Source organism: Peromyscus maniculatus, chromosome 8, assembly GCF_049852395.1.
Source record: "Peromyscus maniculatus bairdii isolate BWxNUB_F1_BW_parent chromosome 8, HU_Pman_BW_mat_3.1, whole genome shotgun sequence".
NCBI lineage: Eukaryota > Metazoa > Chordata > Mammalia > Rodentia > Cricetidae > Peromyscus > Peromyscus maniculatus.
In genome coordinates this window covers 15,827,330-15,852,714 of record NC_134859.1, presented here as the reverse complement: position 1 = coordinate 15,852,714, position 25,385 = coordinate 15,827,330, and the positions used below count along the sequence as shown (strand labels likewise).

The following is a 25,385-nucleotide window of genomic DNA, read 5'->3' as shown; positions in this document are numbered from 1 at the left end:
CTAGGCTCAGAGACGTCCATTCACTTGCCCAGTCATCAGCTAGTGCGACAGTTCTCGGATTTGAGGCTGCGTGATACCAAAGTCCATGCTGCTAGCCACTCTGCTCTCTGTTGCTGCTTTTACTACCAGCTACAAGTTTAAATTGATGATTGTGTCCGAAGGGGCAATCCCACGGGGCTTGGAGAAGCGGCTGATGGGCAGACAGTGGCTGTAGGTGTTGGGTATCTTTTGGGGGTGCTGAATATGTTCTAGAATTAGATAGTGGTCATGACTGCATACTGTGTAAATACATGAAAAACCACTGCGTGGTCTCTTTTAAAGGGTGGCTTTTGTGGTATGTGAGGTATAGCTCTTGAGACTATAAGAACAGGCCTGCGCTGAGTATGGAACAGGTGTCAGCTGGTAGGGTAACTGACAGACCCAGGCTGCTTAAAATCAGCAGAAGGATAAAGGGGGGACATGATACCAGTTTCTTGAGGTTCCAGACTTCAGAATTTGACAGCCGGACGTCAGTCCAGTTCTTACTGCTTTCTGGCCCAGCATCCGGTTTTTGTCAGACTGTCATGGCGCTGATAGGAGAGCCCCGGCTAGGTGGGATTCTCCCGGCTCCTGTATGTCAGCTGAGAAATCTAAGGACTTTTGGCTTTGGACACCACTAGGCCCAGGGCCACCGTGTCAAAGACTTGTCTTTCTCCACTGTTTCTGGGCCCCGTGGTGAGTTCCACGGCAGCAGCTACCGCTCCAGGCTGTGTCCAGCACATCGGCACTATTACTTTAGGGGAAAAGAATGTCCCCTATGGCTTAAGACCATCTTGGACCATAGGAGGAGGTGTTCAAGGCCAGCACAGGGACAGAAAAACAGGATCAACATCTTGATAATGTGCCTGGGTACACCAGCTGCTAGAGGGTATTGAGGAATCCAGAACCGTAGGTGTCCACTCTGGTAGGGTGGAAAATTTTAAGCAGAGGAAACAGTGTAAAGAGAGGTTGCTACTCAGGGTAGAAGGACCATGGCCCAGGCTACTTCATGGGAAAGGACACTGTCACCAGCAAAAAATGTCCCCGTAATAAGGACCCACCTTCCTGACTTCTTAGAAAAGTTGGACTCCTATGGTCATGTCTGCCATGAAGACTTGACATCTAGCCATGTGTCTTGTTCATATGAGGCTGCAGGGGCTGGAAAAGAGCCCTGAGCTTGGAATAGAAACACCTGGGGTAAGGTCCCAGCCTTTGAACAGGTCACTCAGTCTCCCTGAGCTTCACTTTCTGCCTTAGCCTGAGCTGGTGATGTAGAGTGGATAAGAACATCTTGGAGGGAGCGGACATCGAAGCAAGGCTGTGGGGATGAGTGACTGGAGTACCCACAAGGCTCAGGGCAGCACCCAGCAGAGCAGTGCATTAATATCAACTACTCTTGCCTAGAACTGTGAGGTGCCCGTCTTAAATGCCACCTCACCAGACCCTCCCTTGCCCGCATGAGGTAGCACCATGGCTGTTTCACAAGTGTCAACACTCAAGTTCAGAGCGGTAGTCACATGCCCCCAACAGCAGGGCTCTGACCACTACTTCCCTGGGACCCAGGGTTACCTTTGGGTGTGTCTGAAAAGGTGAACTTGCCCTCAGAGTCCTGTTCAAGGGTTCATGGCCACATCTCCTCCCTACAGCTTGAGCACCACCTGAGTCCTTTACAGATAAGCCCCAGACATGGGTCCACCTCACACACTGTGTTATACAGCCTTTGCATTCTGAGTCCTCCAGGTTCAGTGTGTCCCCCTGGGGGAGAGTCACAGATGTCACCACACAGAGAGACCCTGTCGCACAGAAACACAAAACAAAACAAAACAATTCCTGTACTGGCTGTAATATGATCGAACCTGAACACTGTGCCCCAGGTAGAGTATGGCCAGAGAGAAAGGGACAGATGTTTCACTACACCTGTGCAAGGTACCCAGAGTAGTCATCTGAGTCAGAAGATGGAGGTGGTGACACCAGGCAGGGTGGATGGAGAGCTATTTGGTGCTCTGGCTGATGCAAGTCTGTGGAGATGATGGAGGAGATGGTTGTCTGCTGAGTGAGTGTGCATAAGGCCACAGAACTGTGCACCATTGTATATGTGTAACACAATTAAAAAACAAAAACAAAACATGGCTAGAGAGATGTCTCTGCAGTTAAGAACACAGGCTGCTCTTCCAGAGGTCCTGAGTTCAATTCCCAGCATCCACCTGGTATCTCACAACCATCTCTAATGAGATTTGATACCTTCTACAGGCATACATGCAGACAGAGCATACATATTCATAAATAAATAAATCAAACAAAACAAACAACCAGCCTCCCAAACTACTAAATTATTCCCAAATCAGTTTCAAAGTAGTGTTTACAGCCCCCTACAGAATGTCCCTCATTTCCCAAACGGCCTCACAGGCTCGATGGATGCAGCCGGTGGAGGAAGCATCAGGATTTCACCTGAGCTATCTGCTCTAAAGGGACTTAGCTGAGGTTAGACCAGTGGTGTATAAACCAGTGTGGACATTTGTTAGCCAATGCAGACATCACTAGCCAGTGTGGGCACTCGTTAGCCAGTGTGGAGATCTAGAGAGGGTCTCAAAAGGCACCAAGAGAACAGAAGTGGCCTTGTTACTGTGCATTCTTGACAACATGCTTCTCTGTGGTGGTGGTGGTGGTGGTGGTGGTGGTGGTGGTGGTGGTGGTGGTGGTGGAGGAGGAGGAGGAGATAGATAGATTAGGCAAGAGTATCAATTTCAAGAGTGTCAATTTCAAAACCTCTGCAGCTAAGACTGATGAATTGCTTTTGAGAAGGGAATGATGTGCTGCTCACATGTGCACAGAGTATTAGGCTTACCTTGTCTGCGGCTGGTTTTCCATATCCATGTAATGTAACCCTGAAGCCAGCTAAAGAGTGGTATCAGGAGAATGTGATTAGACAAAGGTGTTTGGACACGTCATGCTGCTGCTTTGCTGTGTGGCTTAAGGCAAATTCACTTCCCTCTCTGGTCCCATGTTTCCTCATCTGTGACTTGGAACTTGTAACATTCGTTTCAGAGGGTTGTTGTAAAGATCAGATGAAACTAAATGTCAAGACTTAACTGTCAACTACAGTGCACTGTGACCATTATTATTATTATTTTATATTAGTAACACGACTGTTACTCATTAGAGTTAGTTAACTGTCCCTTGAAGTGGTCTCCTGAAGGAAAAAAAAGTTCTTTCTGTTGAATTCATTGATTCTTTTTCATTAAACTTCTGTGTTTTAGGGTAGTTTTAAATTCACCATAAAATGTCTTGGAAGGTCCAGAGTATTCTGGGGTACCACCTGGACTTGCCAGGCTCCCCCACTGTTAGCATCCGTTCTGCCTGTGTTTATTGAAAGCCTGCTCTGTGCTGATATAGAAGCACTCTTCGTAAATGAATCCATCTTTCCCAGGAGGCCCAGAGTGGCCTTGGCAGTCAGGGAAGGACAGTGGACCGAGTATTTCCCATGCAGGACGGAGTGGGGACCAGTGATGGTCAGCCGCAAATAATGCCATGGTTAACAGGACACAGGGTAGCAGTGGCTACAGCGCAGGATCTCACATAGCATGTGCAAAGCCCTTGGGTCTATCCCTAGCACTGCACATAGTAATAAAATCCATGGACAAAGCCTCCGCATACCGCAGCTGCCCGGCAAGCCGCACCGAAGCTGGCCCACTCCCCCAGGGCATGGACAGCACAGAAGAGGCCGGGAGCTCCAGCCCGACACACCTACCCTCTGCCCTCTCTGTGTCTTCCTGGCATTGCAGAGGTGCAGCCTTGCAGTGACAAACCCCCCCTGAGCTGCAGGCTCTGGCCTTGGCACACTTGGGCTGTAGGCACTGGCTCAGTTTCTTCGTCTCTAGGACCTTGGGTGCTAGTGTTCACATGATAGGGTTCTGAGAATTGGGGGGCAGGGAATCCTGCTAAGATGCAGCACCTGCCTGCTCCTTGACCACATTTCCTCCTTAACTTGTGTGCCTACTCCCTCCCGGAGCCTCTTCTCCTGGACTTTTCCAGACTTATTTCTGTCCATCAGAGAGACAGTCTGGGACGTCAGGGTGATGATCTCCCTGAAGCATCCTCCCCCTGAAGGTGGGGACGCTTGTCACCCGTCAGCCATTCTTGACAGGCTCAGGACTCCTTTCCTCCTCTCTGGCTTCCTTGTAAATTAGGAAAGATCAGGATATGCTGCTGTACCAGGTAACCTCAGGGCTGGCTCAGTGGTAGAGTACTGGCTTAGCATGTGGGGAGACCCGGGTTCAGTCCCTAACATTGCCAAAAAGAGGCTGTCGTCTATATTATTGAGCCACGCATCATGGTTGGTGGTGGCAGCCAAGACACACGCCCTTAATCCTAGCACTTGGGAGGCTAAGGCAAGCAGATCTCTGTGAGTTTGAGGCCAGCCTGGTCTACAGAGTGAGTTTCTGGATAGCCAGAGCCACATAGTGAGAGCCTCTGTCTCAAAACAAAAACAAAAACAAAAAAACAGATAGCCCCACCAGACAGTGGGGCGACTTGCATCCCACATGGGCAACCAGGCCATGGGCTGGACCATGGGTGGGGTTGCTGAGGCCCTGCACCCACCTCACCCCCGCAGGCCTGCAGACAGCGGGGAGTGTGAGTCCATCACAAGAGAGCGGGAAATAGAGAAAGGCAAACCTCCACCCTGAAGTAACCTGTGTCGCTGATCACTAGACATGGCCCATTTCAGGGGGATGGGAAAGTACAGTTCGACCCTGGCTTCAGAAACCTGGCACACAGCTGCGGACAGCTGCGGACAGGAACCTCCAGGAACCTCCCCCAGCCCAGCCTTAACTAGAGTGCAGTGCTGTGATATGCTGTCTTTATTAGGAACCAAAAGAGAAGACCTTTAAAGTTACATCAGAACCCACAAGAGTTAAGTGGCAGACCCTTGTGACTTTGAGTACCAAGCCAGACATTCCACATTAGTTCCTTTTTTCTAAAATTAATTTTTTACAAGGTCTCACCATGTAGCCCTGGCTGGCCTAGAATTCATTATGTAGACCAAGTTGGCCTTAAGCTCACTGAGCCTCACCTGCTTCTGGGATTAAAGCCACAGCCAGCTTCACTTTCTTTTCTTAAGCCATCAGAGTGTGGTTGTTTGAAAGGAAATGCCCCCCAGAGGGAGTGGCACTATTAGGAGGTATGGCCTTGTTGAAGTAAGTGTGGCTGTGTTAGAGGAAGTGTGTCACTCTAGGGGGCGGGCTTTGAGATCTCTTTTGCTCAAGCTGCGTCAATCAGTGTGACACTCAGTTCACTTCCTGTTGCCTTCTGATCAAGATGCAGCCAGCACCATGTCTGCCTGTACGCTACCATGCTCCCTGCCTTGATGATAATGGACTGAACCTCTGAACTCTAAGCCACCACCTCCATTAAATGTTGTCCCTTATAAGAGTTGCCGTGGTGGTGGTGTCTCTTCTCAGCAATAGAAACCCTAACTAAGACACAGAGATACTGGTTTTTATGGTCTGCCCCCAACTCCGTTCTCTACCCTCTGCCTGTTTCATGGTGTCTCCTACACTACTTCATAGTCACCAGATTATTTCCCAGACTCTTTTAGAGACTGCTCGTCTTCATGGCTGGCTCATGCATGCAACATACAACCAGGCACTGGGCTCTGCTGAGCAGGTTGGGGATTTCAGAGTGGGTCAGGAATAGAATGATATCATAAGCATAGGCTTAACCAGGTGAAGGGCATTTTAACACACCTGTTGCTTCTCAGAATGCAGAGTGACCTGCTGTCTGTGACACAGATGTCAGGCTATTATTCATATTTCAAGTGCCAAGGCTTAAACTCTCCAGGGGAACCAAGAATGGCGGCCTGGAGAGATGGCTCAGTGGTTAAGATCATGTACTGCCCTTGCTTGCAGAGGACCCAAGTTTGGTTCCTAACCTAATCAGATAACTCACAACTGCCTGTAAATCCACTCCAGGGGCTCTGACATTTCTGGCCTCTGGCCTCTGCATGCATGTGGTGCATATACATGTGCACATAATTTAAATATGGATCTTAAAAAGCAACAACTAAGAATGGTCCCTTGCAACTTTGAGCTTTCACAGTTTGGAAACTGTGGATGTAAACAGTTGCTCTCACATGGTCCTCAGATCCAGCCCCCATCCCCATTGCCTCAGGTTTCTGGAAAGCTGCACAGAGGGAACTTCTAATCTGTCAAATCACAAATTTCACATACCCCTCTAAGATATCAGATAATGTGTATTCCATATTGTGAACGGTCTTTGCTTTTGTTCCTGCCCTGTTTAGATGCAGATGCTGGACAAGTTCCCCATGGAAGGAGGACAGAAGGATCCCAAGCAGAGGATCATTCCATTTCTTCCAGGTGGGTAAGGTGCATGCTCTTGGACAGGGCAAGCCTGGCCACTGAAGAACAGCTCCCGATCCCCAGTAGAGCACATGAGCTCATCCCCTCTCCGGTGAGGGGAGGCGTGGGGGGGGGGGACACGGACGACATTGTTTCTCTTCTAGTTTGCTTTCCTATCGCCATGATAAACACCACAGTGGAAAAGCAGCTATGGGAGGAAAGGGTTTATTGCATCAATCACACTTCTCCGTCACAGTCTGTCATCAGAGGAAGGTGAAACAGGAACCGAAGCTGAGACTGTGGAGGAAGCTGCTTGCTAACTCACCATGGCTTGCTCCCTTCTACAGCCCGAGACCACCCGCCCAGAGGTGGCACCGCCCACAGCGGGCTGAGCCACATCACTTAGCAATGAAGAACAGGCCACTCACACACATGCATTCCCACAGGCCAATCCGATGGAGGCAATTCCTCACTTGAGTTCTCTCTTCTGGGTCCCTCCAGTTTGTGTTTCATTGACGTGGGCCTAACCATGTCAAACTAACCCGCGCGGCTCCACTGACAAGGGCCTCAGCCAAGGGCAGAGTGAGTGGCCAAGAGTGGGCACATGCCTCTTACTGTGTGACCTTGAGTGGGATCCTGCCATCTAGGATGCCCAGCTTCTCCCAGCTCTCGGGTGGGAGCTGGAGCAGAGAAGGTTTGCACAGGCAGCAGCTGGTTGGTATAACCACTGTGTTCATGATCTGTTTTCTATTCCTACGGCACAAGTTACCAACAGTTTTAACAGCGATACAACAGTGTCTCAGAGTTCTGTGGAGCAGAAGCCTTGGCAAGCTCAGCGGAGATCCCTGGTGATCCTTACAAGGCCAAAGCTAAAGTGTTAACCAGGCTACCTGGACTTGCCAGAGAAGAACGAAGGCAAAGCTAAGGTGTTAACTAGGCTACCTGGACTTGCCAGAGAAGAACCATCCAATCTCACTCACATTGTATTAGAATCAGTTCCCTGCAGTCTGCTTGACGGCTGTGAGTGGGGGGCCCTCCAGGGGGCGCTCCAGCCTCTAGAAGCTGCATTCCTCATAGGGAGCCAGTGATGGGACATAGACATCTTCTGACACTTCAAATCTTTCTAACCTCCCTGTCAGAGAAAGCTGTCTGCTTAGAAGGTTTCATGTGGTTTCCAGGCTGATCCAGGATAATGTAAGGCTTGGACTGTCCCATCATCTCTACAGACTAGGGATTACAGCAGGACATGTTGGGGCTCACAGGATACAAATCTACCACGCACCTTGAGTGCCAGGTGTCCCACCAGCTGCTGCAAAGGGTGCAGCGCAGTCTTGGCTCGTACTTGTGTGCATCCCCAGCACCCCTACATCCCTACCAAAGAGAAATGTCCAGGCTTGAGATGAAGAAGAGGGATTACTCGGAAACAGAACCTGCTCCAGGCATCAACAGCTGCTACTTACACCTGACACAAGCGCTGGGCTGAGTGCTTTACGCCGCCGGTCACCCCAGTTCATTCCCCACAGGGAGTCAGCGCCACACCCCTGTCACAAAGGAGGAACCACAAACGTGTGTGCATGGTAGGCAGAGCTGGGATGCGAGCAAAGGGGTGGCTGGCTCCAGGCTTCATGCTGGAGTCGTTTCCAGCTTTGGCACCCTGGGCACACACACACCCCTAGCCTTGGTAAATGAGTCAAGAGCAGGTGTGACTTCCTCTCTTGCCAATTGGAGATGGGAATGGTGCTATAATGCTGGTGCCCGTGAGGATGGTGTAAATGTCTGGCAGGTCACTGAGGGCCATTGCTCCCAGGGATGATGGGCACACTCACCGTCACCCTAGTCTCAGATATGCATGGTTTGGAGAGCTTATCATCTTCCTCCATTCTTGGGTCCCTGTCAGACAGTCCGCAGGTTCTCAGACACTATCAGCCTGGCTGGGTTGAACATTGGGCTAGCTGTGTTTGCTAGGAGAATCCTTTACAAAAAAAAAAAAAAAAAAAAAAAAAACAGAAACCTAACATTTCTAATCCCTCCACTGGGATAGCATCAACCACACTGGAATTTTCCCCCCACTGGAGGGAACCCATGTGCCAGCTGCAGTAGCCAAAACTCAGGGATGTAAAGCACGTGCTTTGGAATCAGCCCTCTGCAGCCCCGTGACTTTAATCACTACCCCCAGCCTCCCCCTTCCCCTGCACCTCTGTTTCCACATCTGTTAAATAAGACAGGGAATCTGCTTCGCCAGGTTTAATTCCTGGCTCAGAATAGGCTCTCAGCAGAGGCAGCAGGGGAGAGTCGGGGGGGGGGGGGGGGGCTCCCTCTGGGGGTTCTTGGTTCTGTATGTTGGCATCATCCTGGGATGACCAAGAATGTTCAAGTTCAGCCAGGCTCTAAAAGCCAGACTTTCTTCAAGAAAGAGGGGAGCAGTGAGTCGTAGCTTTCTTCTGGATGAAAGGCAAAAGTCGACTCTGGGAAACTTCCCAAGGCAGAGAACTTGAGCCCGACCCTCTCCCCAGCCCTTAAAAGCCTTTGTGGTTACGTAATTCTTTTCTAGCAAGAATTCACGCAAATGCTGCTCTCAGGGCCTAGCCCCTTTGTCCTCTGCCCATTTCCAGCTTGGGACCCCCAGGGGTCCCAGGACCTCTGGCCCATCCCTTCTGAGCTCACCTCTCAGCTATTCCCCAGGCCAATGCCACGGGCAGGAAGTAGGTCTCCTCTCCTGAGGTCAGTTCTCTACCCAGACTGCCTTGTCAGCAAGACAAAGGCGAGTTTCATGTTAGCGCACAGGCGGGGGAAGGGACCAGCCTGTGTGGACTTTCCATCCCAGGGAGAGCTGGGGAGGCCAACTTGGCAGAGGATGCGACTTGAAAACTAAGAATTGCCGTTTGGCCCTCTTCCACTGTGGAAAACAAAAGCCGCCCATTCCCACCAAAGCCGGTTTCTCTTCTGAACACCCTTTCCACTCCAGTGTGGAGGTAGCCCCACCGTCCTTCCTGATCCTCCCAAAAGACCCAGACCCTGGCCCGTGCTGGCTGTCCTCACACTTCACCAGAGAGGCATCACCAACAAGTAGGAACTGCTGAGAGCACTGACCAGGCTGCCTGGCTCCTGGCCTCAGTGTGACCTGGCTCTGATGTGGCTGGCTGGCCCCAGAAAGCTGAGGGTGGGAGAGAGGATTGATGTGTTCTTAACTAGAATGTCGTGCATCCCCGTACTGTTTGGGGGACACATAGTAACTACTCCTGGTAAGGTCTACCAGGGGCCAGGCTCTAGGTGTGTTGTGGAGGTGACCTCTAAGAACAAAGCCCTGTTCTCTGAGTTCCTCACAGTGTAGGAGGGATTGGCTGTAACCCTCTAGTGAGCTCTTCTCCTGCTACAAAGTGTCCCCAGAGGTCCCTTCAAGGCCACACCTCCGGTCCTTGTGTGGAAGCACTGTTGAGTGCCTGGGGAGTTCCCGCCCTCTCAGCTCCTAAGGTGAAGCCCTAGCATTGGGCTCTGGCTCCCTTTACTTTGCATTGCTTTGATAAAACACCATGACCAGACACAAATCTGGAGAATTTGGGTTTATTTGGCTAATACGTCCATGTCACAGTCTGTCATTGAAGTCAAGGCAGGAACTGCAGCAGAAACACAGAGGACTGCTGCTCCCTGCCTTGCTCCTGGCTCATTCAGCCACCTGTGCAGGGGTGACACCACCCACAATTGACTAACCCTCCCCGATGAATCATTAGTCAAGACAGTACCCCATAGGTTTCCCTACAGGCCAATCTTATGGAGACATGTTCTTACCTGGGCTTCCCTCTTAGATGACTCTAGCTTATGCCAAGTTAACACACACACACACACACACACACACACACACACACACACACACACACACTTTAATCAAAACAGACTCTTTAGTTGGGGAGTAGCTTTGAGACAAGTCTCTTCCTTGTGCTGTGGGTTGGCAGTAAGGCCATGCTAGTTGTAAATACTTTGAGCCCACTTACCTTTATGGTAAGAAGCCTGAATACTGCCCTCCTTCCCTGATGCACAGAAGGGAACTGCCACCAAACGGGACCACATTAGTTTTGCCTGCCGGGGGTGGGGAGATCCTCTCCCACTTTGAGAAACAGGGAACAGCAGAAAGCATTTGCTGCTCAGGGCTGCTCCATAGCCTCGCTCTTTCCTAGTCATGAAGCCTCATGGGCTTGTGGCCTTCAGTGGAGTCTAGACTGCAAACAGGCCTGCCTGCAGAGACCAGTGAAAATGAGGAGGAGGGCTATTTGATTGTCACAGTGACTGAGGCTGGCAGTTGAAATGATGGGTTGGGGACAGTCCCGCCCTGGGAATGATGCCCCACCCAGAATCCCAGCAGGGTTCCTCCATGGTAGGACAACCAGCAGGGCCTGCTGCCCCTGCCCCTGCCTGTTCCCATGGGGATGGCCCATTGAGGAAAGCACGTTGTCAATACTGCCCCCCTCTTCTGTAGGAGGATGCTTTTATGGTTCCAAAAGCAATAAATATGGTGGAAACTGTAGGAAAAGCTTAGAGCAGAAAACGTTACCTGTCGTCTGCCACTCAAAGACGGAGTACTTCAAACCCTTGGTGCATTATCGCCTAGATTTTTCTTTTCTTACAAGCCTGAGTGCAGCAGAAAGGCACAGAACCATTAAACAAATAGCTCCCAAGTTTGGGGAGCCCTTGGACAGGAGCAGAGACATGAATGAGGAAAGGAAGGGGGGCTGAGTTTCTACTCCGAGCTGCTCATGCAGCCTGAGAGCCTTGGGCTGCACGGGTTCACCTTGGAGCCCTTCCTGTGGCGGCTGTCCCACATGATTTCACACAAATGCAGAATCTGGAAAGATGACCTCATGGAAGGAGCAGGTAGAGCCGCCCGCGGTTACCAGAGCCTGGACAAGAGTGGAGAGCGCTGGGAGAGGGTGGGATTGGTTATCAGTGGGAGAAGGAAGGACTAGCAGCCGGCACTACAGGGCAGTATGGGGCCGCGCCTGACAACTGCAGATTGGGTTTTTCAAAATAGCTGGTAGAGAGGCTTTTGGGTGTTTCTAACGGGGATGAGAAATGCTGGAAGTGAGGGCCACGCCAGTCATCCTAAACACTTTAACTGCTCATATAGTTACAGTGTGGCCCATAAATATGTACAGTGACTGTGCTTTTAACCTACCCCTGGTGTGGAGGTGGGGCAGGAGTGTAATCCCATCACAGGGCATGTGCTTAGCATGAACGAGGCTCTGAGTTCAATCCTCATAACACTTAAAGCTCTTCCCCATGAGGCTCGTTTTCCTCAGCCATTGTGCTACAGTGGCAGAGTTCTGAGGAGTTCAGCTGCCCAAGCTGTCTCCCGGTGCAGCCTGGAAATGCTGAGGGCAGCCAGGAATTTTGATAGCCCTCAAGCCCGCCCCAGACAGCCACTCCAGGTGGCAGAGGGCAGGTCACTACTCCCTGCCACGCTGAATGTGTTCTCATCCCCTGCAGGCAAAATCCTCTTCCGCCGCAGCCACATCCGGGACGTGGCTGTCAAGCGCCTGATACCGATTGACGAGTACTGTAAGGTAAGCTGAGATGCCAACACCATCTTCTCTCGTGGGTGTTCTGTTTTGTTTTCCTTTCTGTGTGCCAAATGTTCATGGGAGGGTGGGAAACAAAACAGAACCAAACATACAAATTCCCCGTGCTACTGTGGCACCAACCCAAATCCACTCTCAGTGGCTGCGTGGTGTGGCCCTGGGCATGAATGTTCCAGTCAGCATTCAACCCCTATTACTGATGGAGCAGCTGGTCTCCTGCCCCTTGAATGTGCCTTCTGGTGCTATTGAATTGGACTGGGCTGGATCGGATTGGTCGGGAAGGAAGCGTGTTTTCATTTCCTTCAGTTTCTCTGTTAGGTGAGCACAGTAAGATCACAGGATGCAGGTGTCGTGTGCAGTCGCCAGTTGTTTCTCTATCCAAAAATGGAGTTAAGAACGCACCGGGGAGATGACTCAGTCAGCAGAGTGTTTGCCACACCAACACGAAGTCCTGAGTTTGGCCGCGCACCTATTTAAAATGCTGAGAGTGGCATTAAGTCCCTGTGATCCTGAGCTTAGGAGTGGAGACGGGCAGGTCCTGGGGGCTCACTGGCCTGCCAGTCCAGCCCACCAGCAAGTTCTGGGCTTCGTGAGAGACGCTGTCTAAAAACTGAGAGAAGTTCTGCTCACACCAGCTTCAAAAAATAAAAAAAAGTAAAAACCCTTAAAAATGTACTTACCCAAAAGTGCAGGGTTTCTACACTGAACCTCAAAGCACTGCCGAGCAGAGTCCAGAGAGCTCTGAGTAAAGCTAACCGTGGTAGTGATTGCCTTTATTCTGCACTCTGGGGCAGAAGCAGAACGCTCTGTGAGTTCAAGGTCAGCTTCATCTACACAGTTCTGGTAACCAGGCTTGCATGGTGAGACCCTGGCTCACAAACAAACAAACAAAAGAACTTCTAGCTGAATAGAAAGGCATTCTGTACACATAAGTTGGAAGACTAGGAGATGCAAAAGCAGCTGTCCTTCTAAAATTTCTTTCAGTCCAGACTTAATCCTGTAGAAATCCAATGGGCTTCCTAGTGGTTGTCTTAGGTTTCTGTTGCTGTGCCACAGCAACTCATATAAGGAAAACATTTAATTGTGGTGGCTCATTTACAGTTTCAGAGGCTCAGTCCATTATCATCATGATGGGGAGCATGGCTGTGTGCATGGTATAGAGAGTTAGCTGGGAGACCTACATCTTGCAGGCAACAGGAAGTCAACTGAGACTCTGGGCAATATCTGAGCATAGGAAACCTCAAAGCCCACCCCCACAGTGACACATTTCCTCCAAAAAGGCCATGCCCACTCCAACAAAGCCACACCTCCTAATAGTGCCACTTCCTATGAGATTATGGGGGCCAGTTACATTTAAACTACCACAGTGGTGCTGACAAGATCAACTGTGTGTGTGTGTGTGTGTGTGTGTGTGTGTGTGTGTGTGTGTGTGTGTGTGTGTGTGTAAATGCAAAGGACCTTGAAGGACAAGTCTTGCCATTTCCTAGATTCTGTACAAACTGCAGTAATCCAAACTCTGTGATGCTTTCCTAGGACCCAGATCACTGGACAATGTTGTGAACCAGGAGTAAATGTTCCAAATGCCAGGCTCAGTGATACTCAGCAAGATGCCAAAACAGTTCAAAGAGGGAAGAGGTGTTTTGTTTGTTTGTTTGTTTGTTTTGGTTTTATTTTGGTTTTGGTTTTGGTTTTTGGTTTTTCAAGAAGGGTTTCTTTGTGTAGCTTTGGAGACTGTCCTGGAAGTCGCTTTGTAGACCAGGCTGGCCTCAAACTCACAGAGATCCACCTGCCTCTGCCTCCCGAGTACTGGGATTAAAGGTGTGTGTCACCACCGCCCGGCTAAGAGTTTTAATAAGTAGATGGGACAACTAGCTGCTTCATAGTTTATTGGGGCCACTAGTCACTAGTGAGCAGGACGGGTTTTCTAGCACTTCTAAGAGCTTAAATGAAAGTAGCAGGGTCTCCCAGGCCTTGTCCTGGGCTAGCTGTCTGTGACTGTATGGGAGGTGTTCTCTTTATCTGCACCCTAATCCAGAGGACGCTGTTCATACGGATTAAGGCTCACCCCTAATGATTTCGTTTAATCTTCAACTACTTCTGTAAAGTCCCTTCCTAAATACATAGATCCTGAGGCGTTAGAGCTTCACTATATGGATTTGAGGGGGAAAGGAGGGCACAGTTCAGCACACAGCATCTGTACACATGCAAGGATACAATGAACTTGAGCCCTTATCTCACACTTTGTACAAAAATCCACTCAGAAGGGTCACAGGAGCTGGAGAGATGGCTCGGTGATGGGGGGAGTGTTTGCTTCTGGACCCCCAGCACCCGTGTGCAAAGCCAGATGTGACAGCACACATGTGTGATCCCTGTGCTGGGGAGGAAAGAGAGTCTCAGGGCTCAGCGACCATGTGGTTTAGCTGGATTGGTGATGTCTAGATTCAGGAAAACATCACCTCAAAAAACAAGGTGAATAGTGACAGAGGAAGACATCCAGTTAGACCGCTCACCTACACACACACACACACACACACACACACACACACACACACACACACACACCTGTACACATGCACATGAACACGTGTGAAAGCATACACAGAATGGACCACAGTCCTAAATAAAAGAGCCAAAATTGTAAAAATTCCCGAAGAAAATGTGGAGATCTTCATGACTGACCCTGCTCTAAATAATGAGTTTTTAAATGTGACACCAAAAGTAACAGCCTTAAAAAAATAATAGAGGGTCAAGTTAGCCATCATCAAACCTATTGACAAACTTCTCTGCTTTAAAAAACAAAAAACAAAAACTTGGGCATGGTGGCACACACCTTTAATTCTAGCATTTGGGAGGCAGAGGCAGGCAGATCTCCGTGAATTTGAGACCGGCCTGGTCTACAGAGTGAGTTCCAGGACAGCCAGGAATACACAGAGAGACCCTGTCTCAGTAAAAAAAAAAAAAAAAAAAAGGAAGAAAGGAAGGAAGGAAGGAAGGAAGGAAGGAAGGAAGGAAGGAAGGAAGGAAGGAAGGAAGAAAAAGAAAAAACCTCCAGAATAAAAGACTTGGGGAAGAACTCCAGCAGGGCCCTCACCAAGAAGGAACAGAGATTACAATAAACTCATGAGCTGGGCGTGGTGGTACACAACTTTAATCCCAGCACTCAGGAGACAGAGACAAGAGGAGCTCTATGATTTCAAGGCCAATCTGATCTACAAAAGAGTTCAAGGCCAGCCAGGATTACAAAGTGAGAGCCTTTTCCAAAAATAAATAAAAAAATAATAAACACATGAAGAGATGTTTAGCATTGTGAACCAGTGGAGTCATGCACACAGGGACCATAGATTGTTATTAATCATGGGGCAGTTGTGCCAGATGTTAGTGAGGATCTGGGAAAACTGGAGCCCTCATCCTGATGGGACGTAAAATGAGAAACCACATTGGGAAATAATGGGGCAGTTTCTGCGAGACTGGGATACAAAGACCACAAAATTCCAGGCCAGCCTGGATACATAACAAGAATCTATTTCAACACATCGGATGGAACTTACCACACCGTCAGCCCTGGGCCTATACATAAGAGAACGCTTATGTCCACACACAGTCTTAGATGCAAACATTCCTAGCAACATTAAGTAGTAGCCAAATGAAAAGGGCAGTCTACAGCCGGGCGGTGGTGGCGCACGCCTTTAATCCCAGCACTCGGGAGGCAGAGCCAGGCGGATCTCTGTGAGTTCGAGGCCAGCCTGGGCTACCAAGTGAGTCCCAGGAAAGGCGCAAAGCTACACAGAGAAACCCTGTCTCGAAAAATCAAAAAAAAAAAAAAAAAAAAAAAAAAAGAAAAGGGCAGTCTACAACTTGATGATATCAAGCAGTTAAATTTGGGTAGCTTCTGCAAGCTAGAGGAATTACAGAAACATGATGCTTAGTGAAAGAAACCAGACCCAGAAAGAAACTGGCTGACCAAAGGAAATGCGCAGGCAGGGCGAATTTATGAGCACAGAACACAGATGAACTGTTTCCTGGGCCCTGGGACCATGGGTGGGGAGATGGACTGCAAACTTGATGTTTGGGATGGTGGAAAAGTTCTAAAACCGAATTGTGGGGATGAGGATAGAACTCTGTAATTTACTAACTACTGAACTGGGCACTTGCAGTGAGTGAGTTTATGGCATGTAAATTATACTGTAATAAATCTGAAAATTTTTATACAAAAGGGGGTAGTGTTGGGACAGATGGCCCCTTTTGGTCAGGCGACATCTAGTAAAGGCTGAAAATCACTCCTGTTGGTGTTGTCTGCTTCTGGCCAGACATGACCTTGTTCCATCCCTCCAGTGACTAGGCAAGGTGGATTTCCATATTCCTGTTGTGTAGAGGAAGAAATGAAGCCTCCCGGCTAGGCATAGTAACAGTATCGAAGGGCTTGCAAGTTGAGCCCAGACTTAACACCCTGGGTACCGATTACTGTCTCTGAAGAAATAAAAATGCAAGAGGTAGAAGTAATCGGGCCTGGATTGTGTCGCAGTGCTATGGTCTGAATGTGGATGGAGAGTGCTCCTCAGAGGGTTCCCATGCTGGATATCTGACCTTCAGTGTAGCAGTGTTCAGGTGACAGAGCCTGTAAGAACTGGGCTTCATACTGGTCCCAAACGACTTAGTTTCCTCAAGAGCTTGCTGTTACAAAAGTCAAGACTATCTGGTGCTCTTGTTCCCTTCTGAATTTCTCTACCATGTTATGACACAGCCAGGGGCTCTGGCCAGCCCCACAATTGTGAGCCAAATAAACCTTCATCTCATTAAGGACCCAGCCTCAGTTACTTTGCTATAGCCACAGAACACAGATTGACAAAGGCGGATACACTCCTTCCTCCTAACTATCCTCTTCAGAAGGGGTAGGAGGCAGGGACACGCACTTTGCTACTGCTTTCCAATGCTCAGAGGAAAGTTCCATGTCTCCCGTTCCCTTTTTAAAACTATAAAGCCATGGGCTGGAGAGATGGCTCAGCCGTTAAAGGCTAGGCTCACAACCAAAAATATAAAACTATAAAGCCTGAAATTGCCATTCTGGAGGTAACATCCCTTTGTCCAGGCCCTGCTGGCAAGAACCTTAGGTCCTTAGGGTCACCTTGCTCTGCTGGACAATTCCTGCCTGGACATTTCCCAGAAGCTGTCCTTCCCTGCCCACATCATCCCGCCCTGTTCTCTAAGTAGCACACCCACTTCTCTCCAGCTCCAGCTGCACTGGAGCCCAGGGCTTCCGCAGCCTCTGGACATCTTACTCTGAAAAGGAGGTTTTAGAACTTGGAGCTCTAAGAGACACCAGCTGCCCGCAGCTGCCTGGGGTGAGAGATGATACAAAGACCATGAATTAACCACAAGAAAGAAGCTGCTTAGGTTCTAGGATCTGAGCCCTGCAACAAATCAGAAGAACAAAGCCATTATTTTGATGTTTTGATTGCCCAGATTCCCTGGGTCAGCCTCAAGGACCTGCCCTCTTTGGAGGAGATGAAAATGTCTCTTCTGTCACAAGATCTGCACTTTTAGATCCGCAAGTGTTCCTAACGTTTAGACATCTGTTAGGGACATTGTGAACTGACTTAAGGCAATGGGATCCATCGCACTGAGCTTAATTTTAGTAGAAAGTGATCATCCCCAACAGGTAGAAATAGGCAAGGACTGTTGGTACCCAAATCTGGCTGCCAAGTGTGTAGTAAAACACAAGAAAGTACTCTGCCGGGCATAGTGTAAAGTTACCATCAATCACGTAATTGTCACCAGGTAGAAAATCTGTTGGAAACAAATTGAGACCCCAGAAATGGACCCCTGCAGGTGGACAAGTTGACAGTGACAGAGACAAACTTTTGGATCATTGGGAAAGACTGGATTCTGGGAGAAAGGGTCTCCATATGGCGATGGGGATATGGAAGGTAACTAACCGAAGCCTCACAGCACAGTGGGACCACTCCCAGGAGCTTAAAGTCAGCCCTCTAACAGGCAGTGCTATAAAGATCTTAGAATCTCTAGGCATGGAGGGATTTTTAAAGACACAAAATGTACTGACCACAAAGAAGATATATTTATTTGGCCACAATTCATCTAAGAACTTAGAGAAAGACACAGTGAAAACATGACTCCTGAACCTGTCACAGTGATGAGCGTGTATTGTCACACGGCCTTATAAACAGCCACTCAGCTTGCTGTGGGGCTCATTGAAATCCCAGCTGTGTGTCTGGCAGCTCTGAGCATCAGCGGTTGCCCACGACAGCTGCAGCATGTTCTAGGGGCAGACCAGCTAAACCTAGCTATAAAGCCCTCAAGAAGAGGTTTGGCCCCAGGGCACCGTTACGGAGGATGTGTGAGACACAGCCTCACTGATGCTGTTCACATGGGCCAGAATGTCAGAATAGCTGTAAAATGCATCTCACTTCCTTCAGTAGAGGAAAAAAATCATGTCTAACAGCGGCAGTGCTGATGACCACAGACTACAGGATTGATCCAAGACAGACATGGCTGACACCTTGAAGGACTCCTTTCTAAAATGAATTGGGTTTTGTTCTGAGTTTGATACTGGGGAATTTTGGTTGGTTGGTTGGTTTGGTTTTTGTTTTTTGTTTTTTGTTTTTTTTTTTTTTTTCAAGACACTGTCTCACTGTGTAGCCCTGGCTGTTGTGGAACTCACCATGTAGATTAAGCTGGCCCCGAACTCACAGAGATCTGCCTGTTTCTGCCTCCCAGTGCTGGGATTAAAGGTGTGAACCACTACGACCTGCTGGTACTGGGAATTGATCCCAGGGCTTCATGAATGCTAAGCAGGTGCTCTGTCACTGAGCTACACCTCCAGCCCCAGGACATCTGAGTACAGCCCAGCTCATTTCCTGTTGCCGTAACAGATTATCTGAGACTGGATATCTAATAAGGAAGAAAGGTTTCTTTTGACTCATGGTTCTGGAAGCTGGAAAGTTGTAGAGTGTGGTTCCAGCAAGGACTTCTTAAGTATTCCCAACTCATGGTGGAAAACAAAAGAGCAAAGTGGGGGCGGGGGGGGGGGGGGGAGAAAGAAAGAAAGACTCAACTTATAGGAGTGCATTGTCCTTCCAGAGCAAAGCTCACTAGAGAGAGCCTTAGTTTATTCTTGAGAGTTCTGCTGGGAAGTCCATTGCTGTCACAGACTGGGTAGATGGACGGTGTCTGTATGCCACACAGCAGGGCATGGCACAGTTCAACTGGCATCCCATCACAACTCCCTGGTGTGGTTCAGCTGCAGAAGCTACAGGACTTCCGAGGACAGACTCACAGCGAGCCCTGGGCAGCAGCTGTCCTGGGCAGAAGGATGACCGCTCACCACCCAGAATTAGACAAAGGAGATGCATCAGAATGGGAGGTGGAGCAGGAGAGTGTGGTCCTTCTCCCTGGCAGAGGTCAGTCCTGGTGCCAGATGCAGAATAGGAGGTGCTTCATGACTGGAGAAGTGATCAACAAGGGGCTGGAGAATGGCTCAGCAGTTAGCCCTGGCTGCTCTTCCAGAGGACCTGGGTTCAATTCCCTGTGCCTACACAGTGGCTCACAACTGTCTGTGACTCCAGTCAGAGGATATCCGATGTCCTCTTCTGGCTTTGGGGGGCACTGCACACACTTGGTGCACAGATACACGTGCAGGCAAACACTCATATACATAAAAAAATAAATAAAACAAAATAAATAAAACCTCAAAAAAATTTAAACTGTCAACAAGCCACATGTCAGCATCTCTCACCCTAAGGGGTGGAAAGTGGACAGTGACCATGGAGGAGACTTGCAGCACCATTGCCCACCCCACATTATACCTTTCCACTTTAAGTTTGTGGAGGTAGCTTAGAGCTTGGGTCAAAAACTCATTCGGGACTGAGGTGGAACTCAGCAACAGAACACTTACCTAGTGTGAACATTCCTGGGACCCATCCTCAGCACTACCACCCCCTAAAAAAGTGGAGCCACCAGCCCAGCTGTTCATGGATGGATGAGGGGAATGTGATGTACATAGACAATGGAATGTTGTTCAGCCCAAAGAAAGAAATCTTGACATGGGCTGCAACAAGGGGGACCCCTGAGTGGGTGAGCATGCTCCAAGATACTAGCTGGACATGAGGAGACAAATGCTATCTGGTCCCACTCAGGAGGCGCCTAGAGGAGAAATTCACACAGAGTAGATGGTGACAAACACCCATAACCCAACAGAGGACCAAAAACCACCCACCCCACCTCTTGGGAGTGTGGGCATCATGTTCTCTAGACTGCTTCCTGCTATCTGGGGGTGATGGAATCTTTAGGGGACCCTGAAAAAATTGAGCTAATGATAAAGTCCTGGGGAAACTAGCCCTAACATGTGTTGTCCAGTCTCTGTGCAATGGGAAAGTACAAGGTTTATCTGCAGGCCTGGCCAGAATAGTCTGTGAGGCTGGACCATCTCAGCCAATAGCCTTGAAGCTATTCTGGATGCAGAACTCTGAGGAAACTGTGACAGAGGCATCTGAGAGGCTGGGTCACCTGGGTCACCCGTTTTCATTGGTATCTGGTCCCCTTGCTCCAAAAACACACAAGCTTTCAAAAAAATTAACATACATATCTGCATTAATACAAGTATGGACTGTGAGTTATACACAAGGCAGCCAAGATGATTTTTTTTTGCTTTGTTTTATGTTTGAGCAGGTAAAATATATGTCACCTGTCTTGTAGTTTGTCTAGGTTTATTTCTTTATGTCTGTAACCAGAATTTTCAAGGGGTCTCCCCCAATCAAACCTGATCTCTATCAACCTTGAATGAATCTGTGGGAAAAAAGCATAACCTCTTCCCCAAAACAATACATTTCTGACTTCCATTTTAAAGTTAAGGCATTCCTAAAGTGTCTAGGCTGGTTTAATTCAGCAGTCCCTCTCAGAGTCCCATGTCTCTCAACTGCTGTCATTCGCTCATCAGCAATGATGATTAAAAAATTCAAAGTTAACAAGGCACCAAACAGGATCCAGACTCCCTGTGTATTTTCCATCTCTACATGGCTTATCCTTTTTATATTATTTTATTCTCTCTTTAAAGACTTTATTATTTATAAACTATTTTTTCCATGACTGCCTATACCCATTTTCTTTTCTTTTAAGCCTACATACATTTTTTAAACACACTGTACCCTGTTTAGAGGTTTTTTCCCATCTGGATCTGTCTGATCTGAACTGAGCACCTGCAGTGTTCTCCGACCATGTGAGACAAATTTTAAACTACCGTGTCAGCCATCAAGCATGGCTCAGCTTAGCACATGGCGCTGGCACATGGTGCTGGTGGCTGGCTCTAGCCCACAGGCAACAGCCGGTAGCTGCGCCTCTGTACACCAAGCACCAGCCCGCCTGAGAGAAAGCTACATGCAGCTTCTTGTCCAGAACTTTTCTTAGCTTTCTCAAGCCTGGTGTGGATATTTGAGCCCCCACATTGGACACCATGTGTAGACACAGAGACTTATTATTATTAGGAAAGCTTGGTCTATATGTTAGGCTTGTCCCACTAGCTCTTATAACTTAAATTAACCCATTTATGTTAATCTATGTTTTGCCTCATAGCTTTTTACCTCCTGTTTCCTCTGTGTGTCCTCTGATGTCTCTCTCGTGCCTAGATTCATCTCCCCTCCTTCTCTCTCTGTCTGGAAGTCCCACCTAACCCTTCCTACCTAGCTATTGGACATCCAGCTCTTTATTAAACCAATCAGAAGGCACCTTGGCAAAGACACATCTTTACAGTATAGAAAAAGGTTATTGCACAACAGCCCACACACACCATAGCTGTAGTAACAGGGACCTGAACCAGCTCTACCACAAGCCCTCTGCACCCCCCGTCTTCCTGGTCCAGGACCTGCACTGGGAAAGGAGGGGACCTTGACTAAATGTGTGTTGAACTGTGGTGTTCTTTTAGTATGGTGCCACCTCTGTGATGAGCACTGGGCAGAGAAGATATCTATTAAACCCTTGAATGAATACTTGTTTGTAGATCAGCAGACAGAACAAATGCCCGTGGCCTCCTTTGCCCCTACCTCGCTTCATGCAGCCCGCCAGTAGATGTAGCCAGGCTCTGTTTTTAACCCACCTCAGCCGCTCTGCCAGATGGCTAGGAACCGGCCTGTGGAAGGCTGGCGTGCTAAGCCTCCGTCACCCTGGAGACTTCCATCCAACCTGTATCCAAATTGTTGGGATTGATAGCTTCAGCTTGGGAAATCCAGACATGTGTTGAACACACTCCAGATGCTCTCCAGTGGTGTGGTAGAGATGGCAGACAGCAGAAGATGGTGGATGAATGGAGTTCACGCTGTTAGTGAAAGGCATCTCTTTCCAAAATAGCATGTACAGTGTGGGCTGGATTATACAATATGAACATATAATGTTTGCACATGTGCCAGCAGAATGTATTATCTCCACACATCTTGGAGAGTGCATGTACATATGTGCATGTTCTCCAAGCCAAAGACGTCAGGAAGCTTGTTAAAATGCCCATCTTCAGGCCTCACCACAGGCTGCTGAATCACAAGCTTTGGTGGGCCCCAATCTCTGCTTTAGAAATCCTGTAGGGGTTGGGAATTTAGCTCAGTAGTAGAGCACTTGCCTAGCAAGTGCAAGGCCCTGGGTTCGGTCCTCAGCTCCGGGGAAAAAAAAAGAAAGGAAATCCTGTAGGGTTTTTTTGTTTGTTTGTTTGTTTGTGTTTTTTTGTTTTTTACTCTCTGAGGGTCCACCACCTAGCCCCCAAATAAATACAGGGAGATTTATTCTTACTTATGAATGGCTGGCCTTAGCTTGGCTTGTTTCTAGCTAGATTGTCTAACTGAAATTATCCCGTTTCTCTTTAACTACATTTTGCCTCTAGGCTTTTTACCTTTCTTTATTCTATATATCTTTCTTTCCTTCTTACTCCATGGCTGGCTGTGTGGTTGGGTGACTGGCCCCTGGTGTCCTCCTCTCCTCCTTTTTTTGCTCCTTGCTCTTCTCTCATGCCTAGATTTCTCCTCCTATTTATTCTCTCTGCCTGGCAGCCCTGCCTATCCCTCTCCTGCCTAGCTATTGGCCGTTCAACTCTTTATTAGACCAATCAGGTGTTTTAGGCAGGCAAAGTAACACAGCTTCACAGAGTTAAACAAACACAACATAAAAGAATGCAGCACACCTTTGTATCATTAAACAAATGTTCCACAGCATAAATGAATGTAACACATCTAAACTAATACTCCAAAACAGAATCCCCCTATGCAGTCCTAATGCCGCCTGAGTTTGAGAACCTCTGGGGACAGCATTCTCCTTCCTCGGGCTCACCCATGTCTCTGCTCCAGGCCCTGATCCAGCTGCCACCCTACATCTCTCAGTGTGATGAGGTACTGCAGTTTTTTGAGACAAGACCTGAGGACCTGAATCCTCCCAAAGAGTAAGTTGGTCTGGGGACTTACCCAGGTGACACCTCCCTCCCTCCCTCCCTCCCCTCCTACTGTGCTTTCTGACCCTCAGGGATCTAGAATCAGCAAAGTATAAACTAAGCCAGAGTTCATTGCCTTGGCCCCTGCAGGGCCTCACTGCCTGCAGCCTGCAGTCACTGCACATGGGTAAGGATGGTCCCATCTGACGGGCAGTGGAACCTGGCTAAGCATCCCTAATCCACAGTTCTTCTACACCACCACCACGCTTACCAAAGAGTGTGATGGCTGTGTAGACTGGGAGTCTTTCCTCGGGTCCCCACTCCCCCAAATGCATAGAAAACTTGGTCCCAGGATCTAAAACACTTATCAGATAGAGGCAGAATCGAAGAAGGAGTCTTTCTTAGAAGAAGCCTGGGTTCCTGGAGTGGGCTTGGATTCATCCTCTCACTAAGGATGCTGTGGGGTGGAGACTCTCAGCATCATAGTGGGATCAGATCAGTACATAACACTGAGGAATCTGTAGGGTGGAGACTCTCAGCATCCTAATGGGATCAGATCAGTACATAACACTGAGGATGCTGTGGGGTGGAGACTCAGCATCCTAATGGGATCAGATCAGTACATAACACTGAGGATGCTGTAGGGTGGAGACTCTCAGCATCCTAATGGGATCAGATCAGTATATAACACTGAGGATGCTGTGGGGTGGAGACTCTCAGCATCCTAATGGGATCAGCTCAGTACATAACACTGAGGATGCTGTAGGGTGGAGACTCTCAGCATCCTAATGGAATCAGCTCAATACATAACAAGGACTGACTGGCTGTCTCTCACTCCTCTCTCCTACACAGGGAGCATATTGGAAAGAAGAAATCAGGTAAGCATATATTCCATTCTCTTGTTCTCATTCCTGCCATGTGCCCTTGTTGGGTCCCACGCTGGGGACACAGCAATACAGATGAATGGTAGGTGGATGGATGGATAGACAGAGGGATACATGGAGAGATGGATGATGATCAGGTATGTAGTTGAATGCTTGGGTGGGTAGACAGAAAGATGATGGACAGATGGATGGATAGTTTTGTATGTGAATGATAAGATGGATGAATGGATGAGTTGATGATTGATGATTAACTAATACCTGACCCTGTCTCCCAGAAGAAGGATTTGAGGCTGTTTCATCCCTTAACAAAACTACTATGGAGTGGATGATATGAGAGTGCCCTTGTGGCATGAGATGACAGATGCCTTCCTAACCATGCTGCAGAGGGTTCTGTGCCTCTGTTCCACTTCGTACAAAGCACTGTGGACACTCAGAACCTTCTCAAGTGCTGGGAGGGTGAGAGGATGCAGGGAGAGGTGAGATGATGGAGGCCCTGAATCATGGGCACTGAGGGAGAGCTTTCCAAAGAGAGAAGGGAATTCCAGAATGAGGATACCAAGCATTGAAGCAGGGAGGTGAAGTCCGCCAAAGATCTGCTGGTTCTTTGACAACCTCAGCTCTGGCTGGCCTCTAAGCTTCCTTCAGCCCACTGTTTTGGTCAGAGCTTGGTGCCTGTCACTCAAGCCTTGCTGGGCTCCTTTCTCACACAGGAAGCTTTCAGTTCTTAGGGTGATGCCCCTCTTCTAGCAGAGGTGGTCATGGAAGAGAGAAGGAGGGGCTGGTGGGGGGATGGTCCCCACAAGCATGTGCACTCTAAAGACCAGGTCACCAGCCCCACTCCTCTTATGGTCCATGCTCCTGAGGGCCCCTGAAGCCAGTGTGGGTTTCAGAGCTTCCGGGGCCCTGGCCTCTAATCTCCTTGAACCCCAGGAAGTTTGAGAGGCTCCATGCATGGGAAGGAGGAGGAGGCACAAGCAGAGATTCCAGAAGTGAAAGCTGATGACCTTAGCTCAGTTTCCTCCTGTGCGATATCCAGGCCTGAGTGTGTGGTAGAACACTTCTCCAACATGAATAAGGCCCTGAGTTCCATTCGAGTGCACATGCATTCACATACACACACACACACACACACACACACACACAC

General features: G+C 48.8%; 1 protein-coding gene across 1 annotated transcript in view; it reads left to right on the top strand.

Moving 5' to 3' along the window:
* Sh3pxd2b (SH3 and PX domains 2B) overlaps nt 1-25,385 on the top strand; it is an 89,698-nt gene that overhangs the window by 31,542 nt on the left and 32,771 nt on the right. The window contains exons 3-6 of the mRNA XM_006978873.3: nt 6,317-6,392; nt 11,853-11,929; nt 23,278-23,369; nt 24,210-24,235. Coding sequence (XP_006978935.2) covers nt 6,317-6,392; nt 11,853-11,929; nt 23,278-23,369; nt 24,210-24,235 — 271 coding nt within the window. The remainder of the gene's footprint in view (nt 1-6,316; nt 6,393-11,852; nt 11,930-23,277; nt 23,370-24,209; nt 24,236-25,385) is intronic.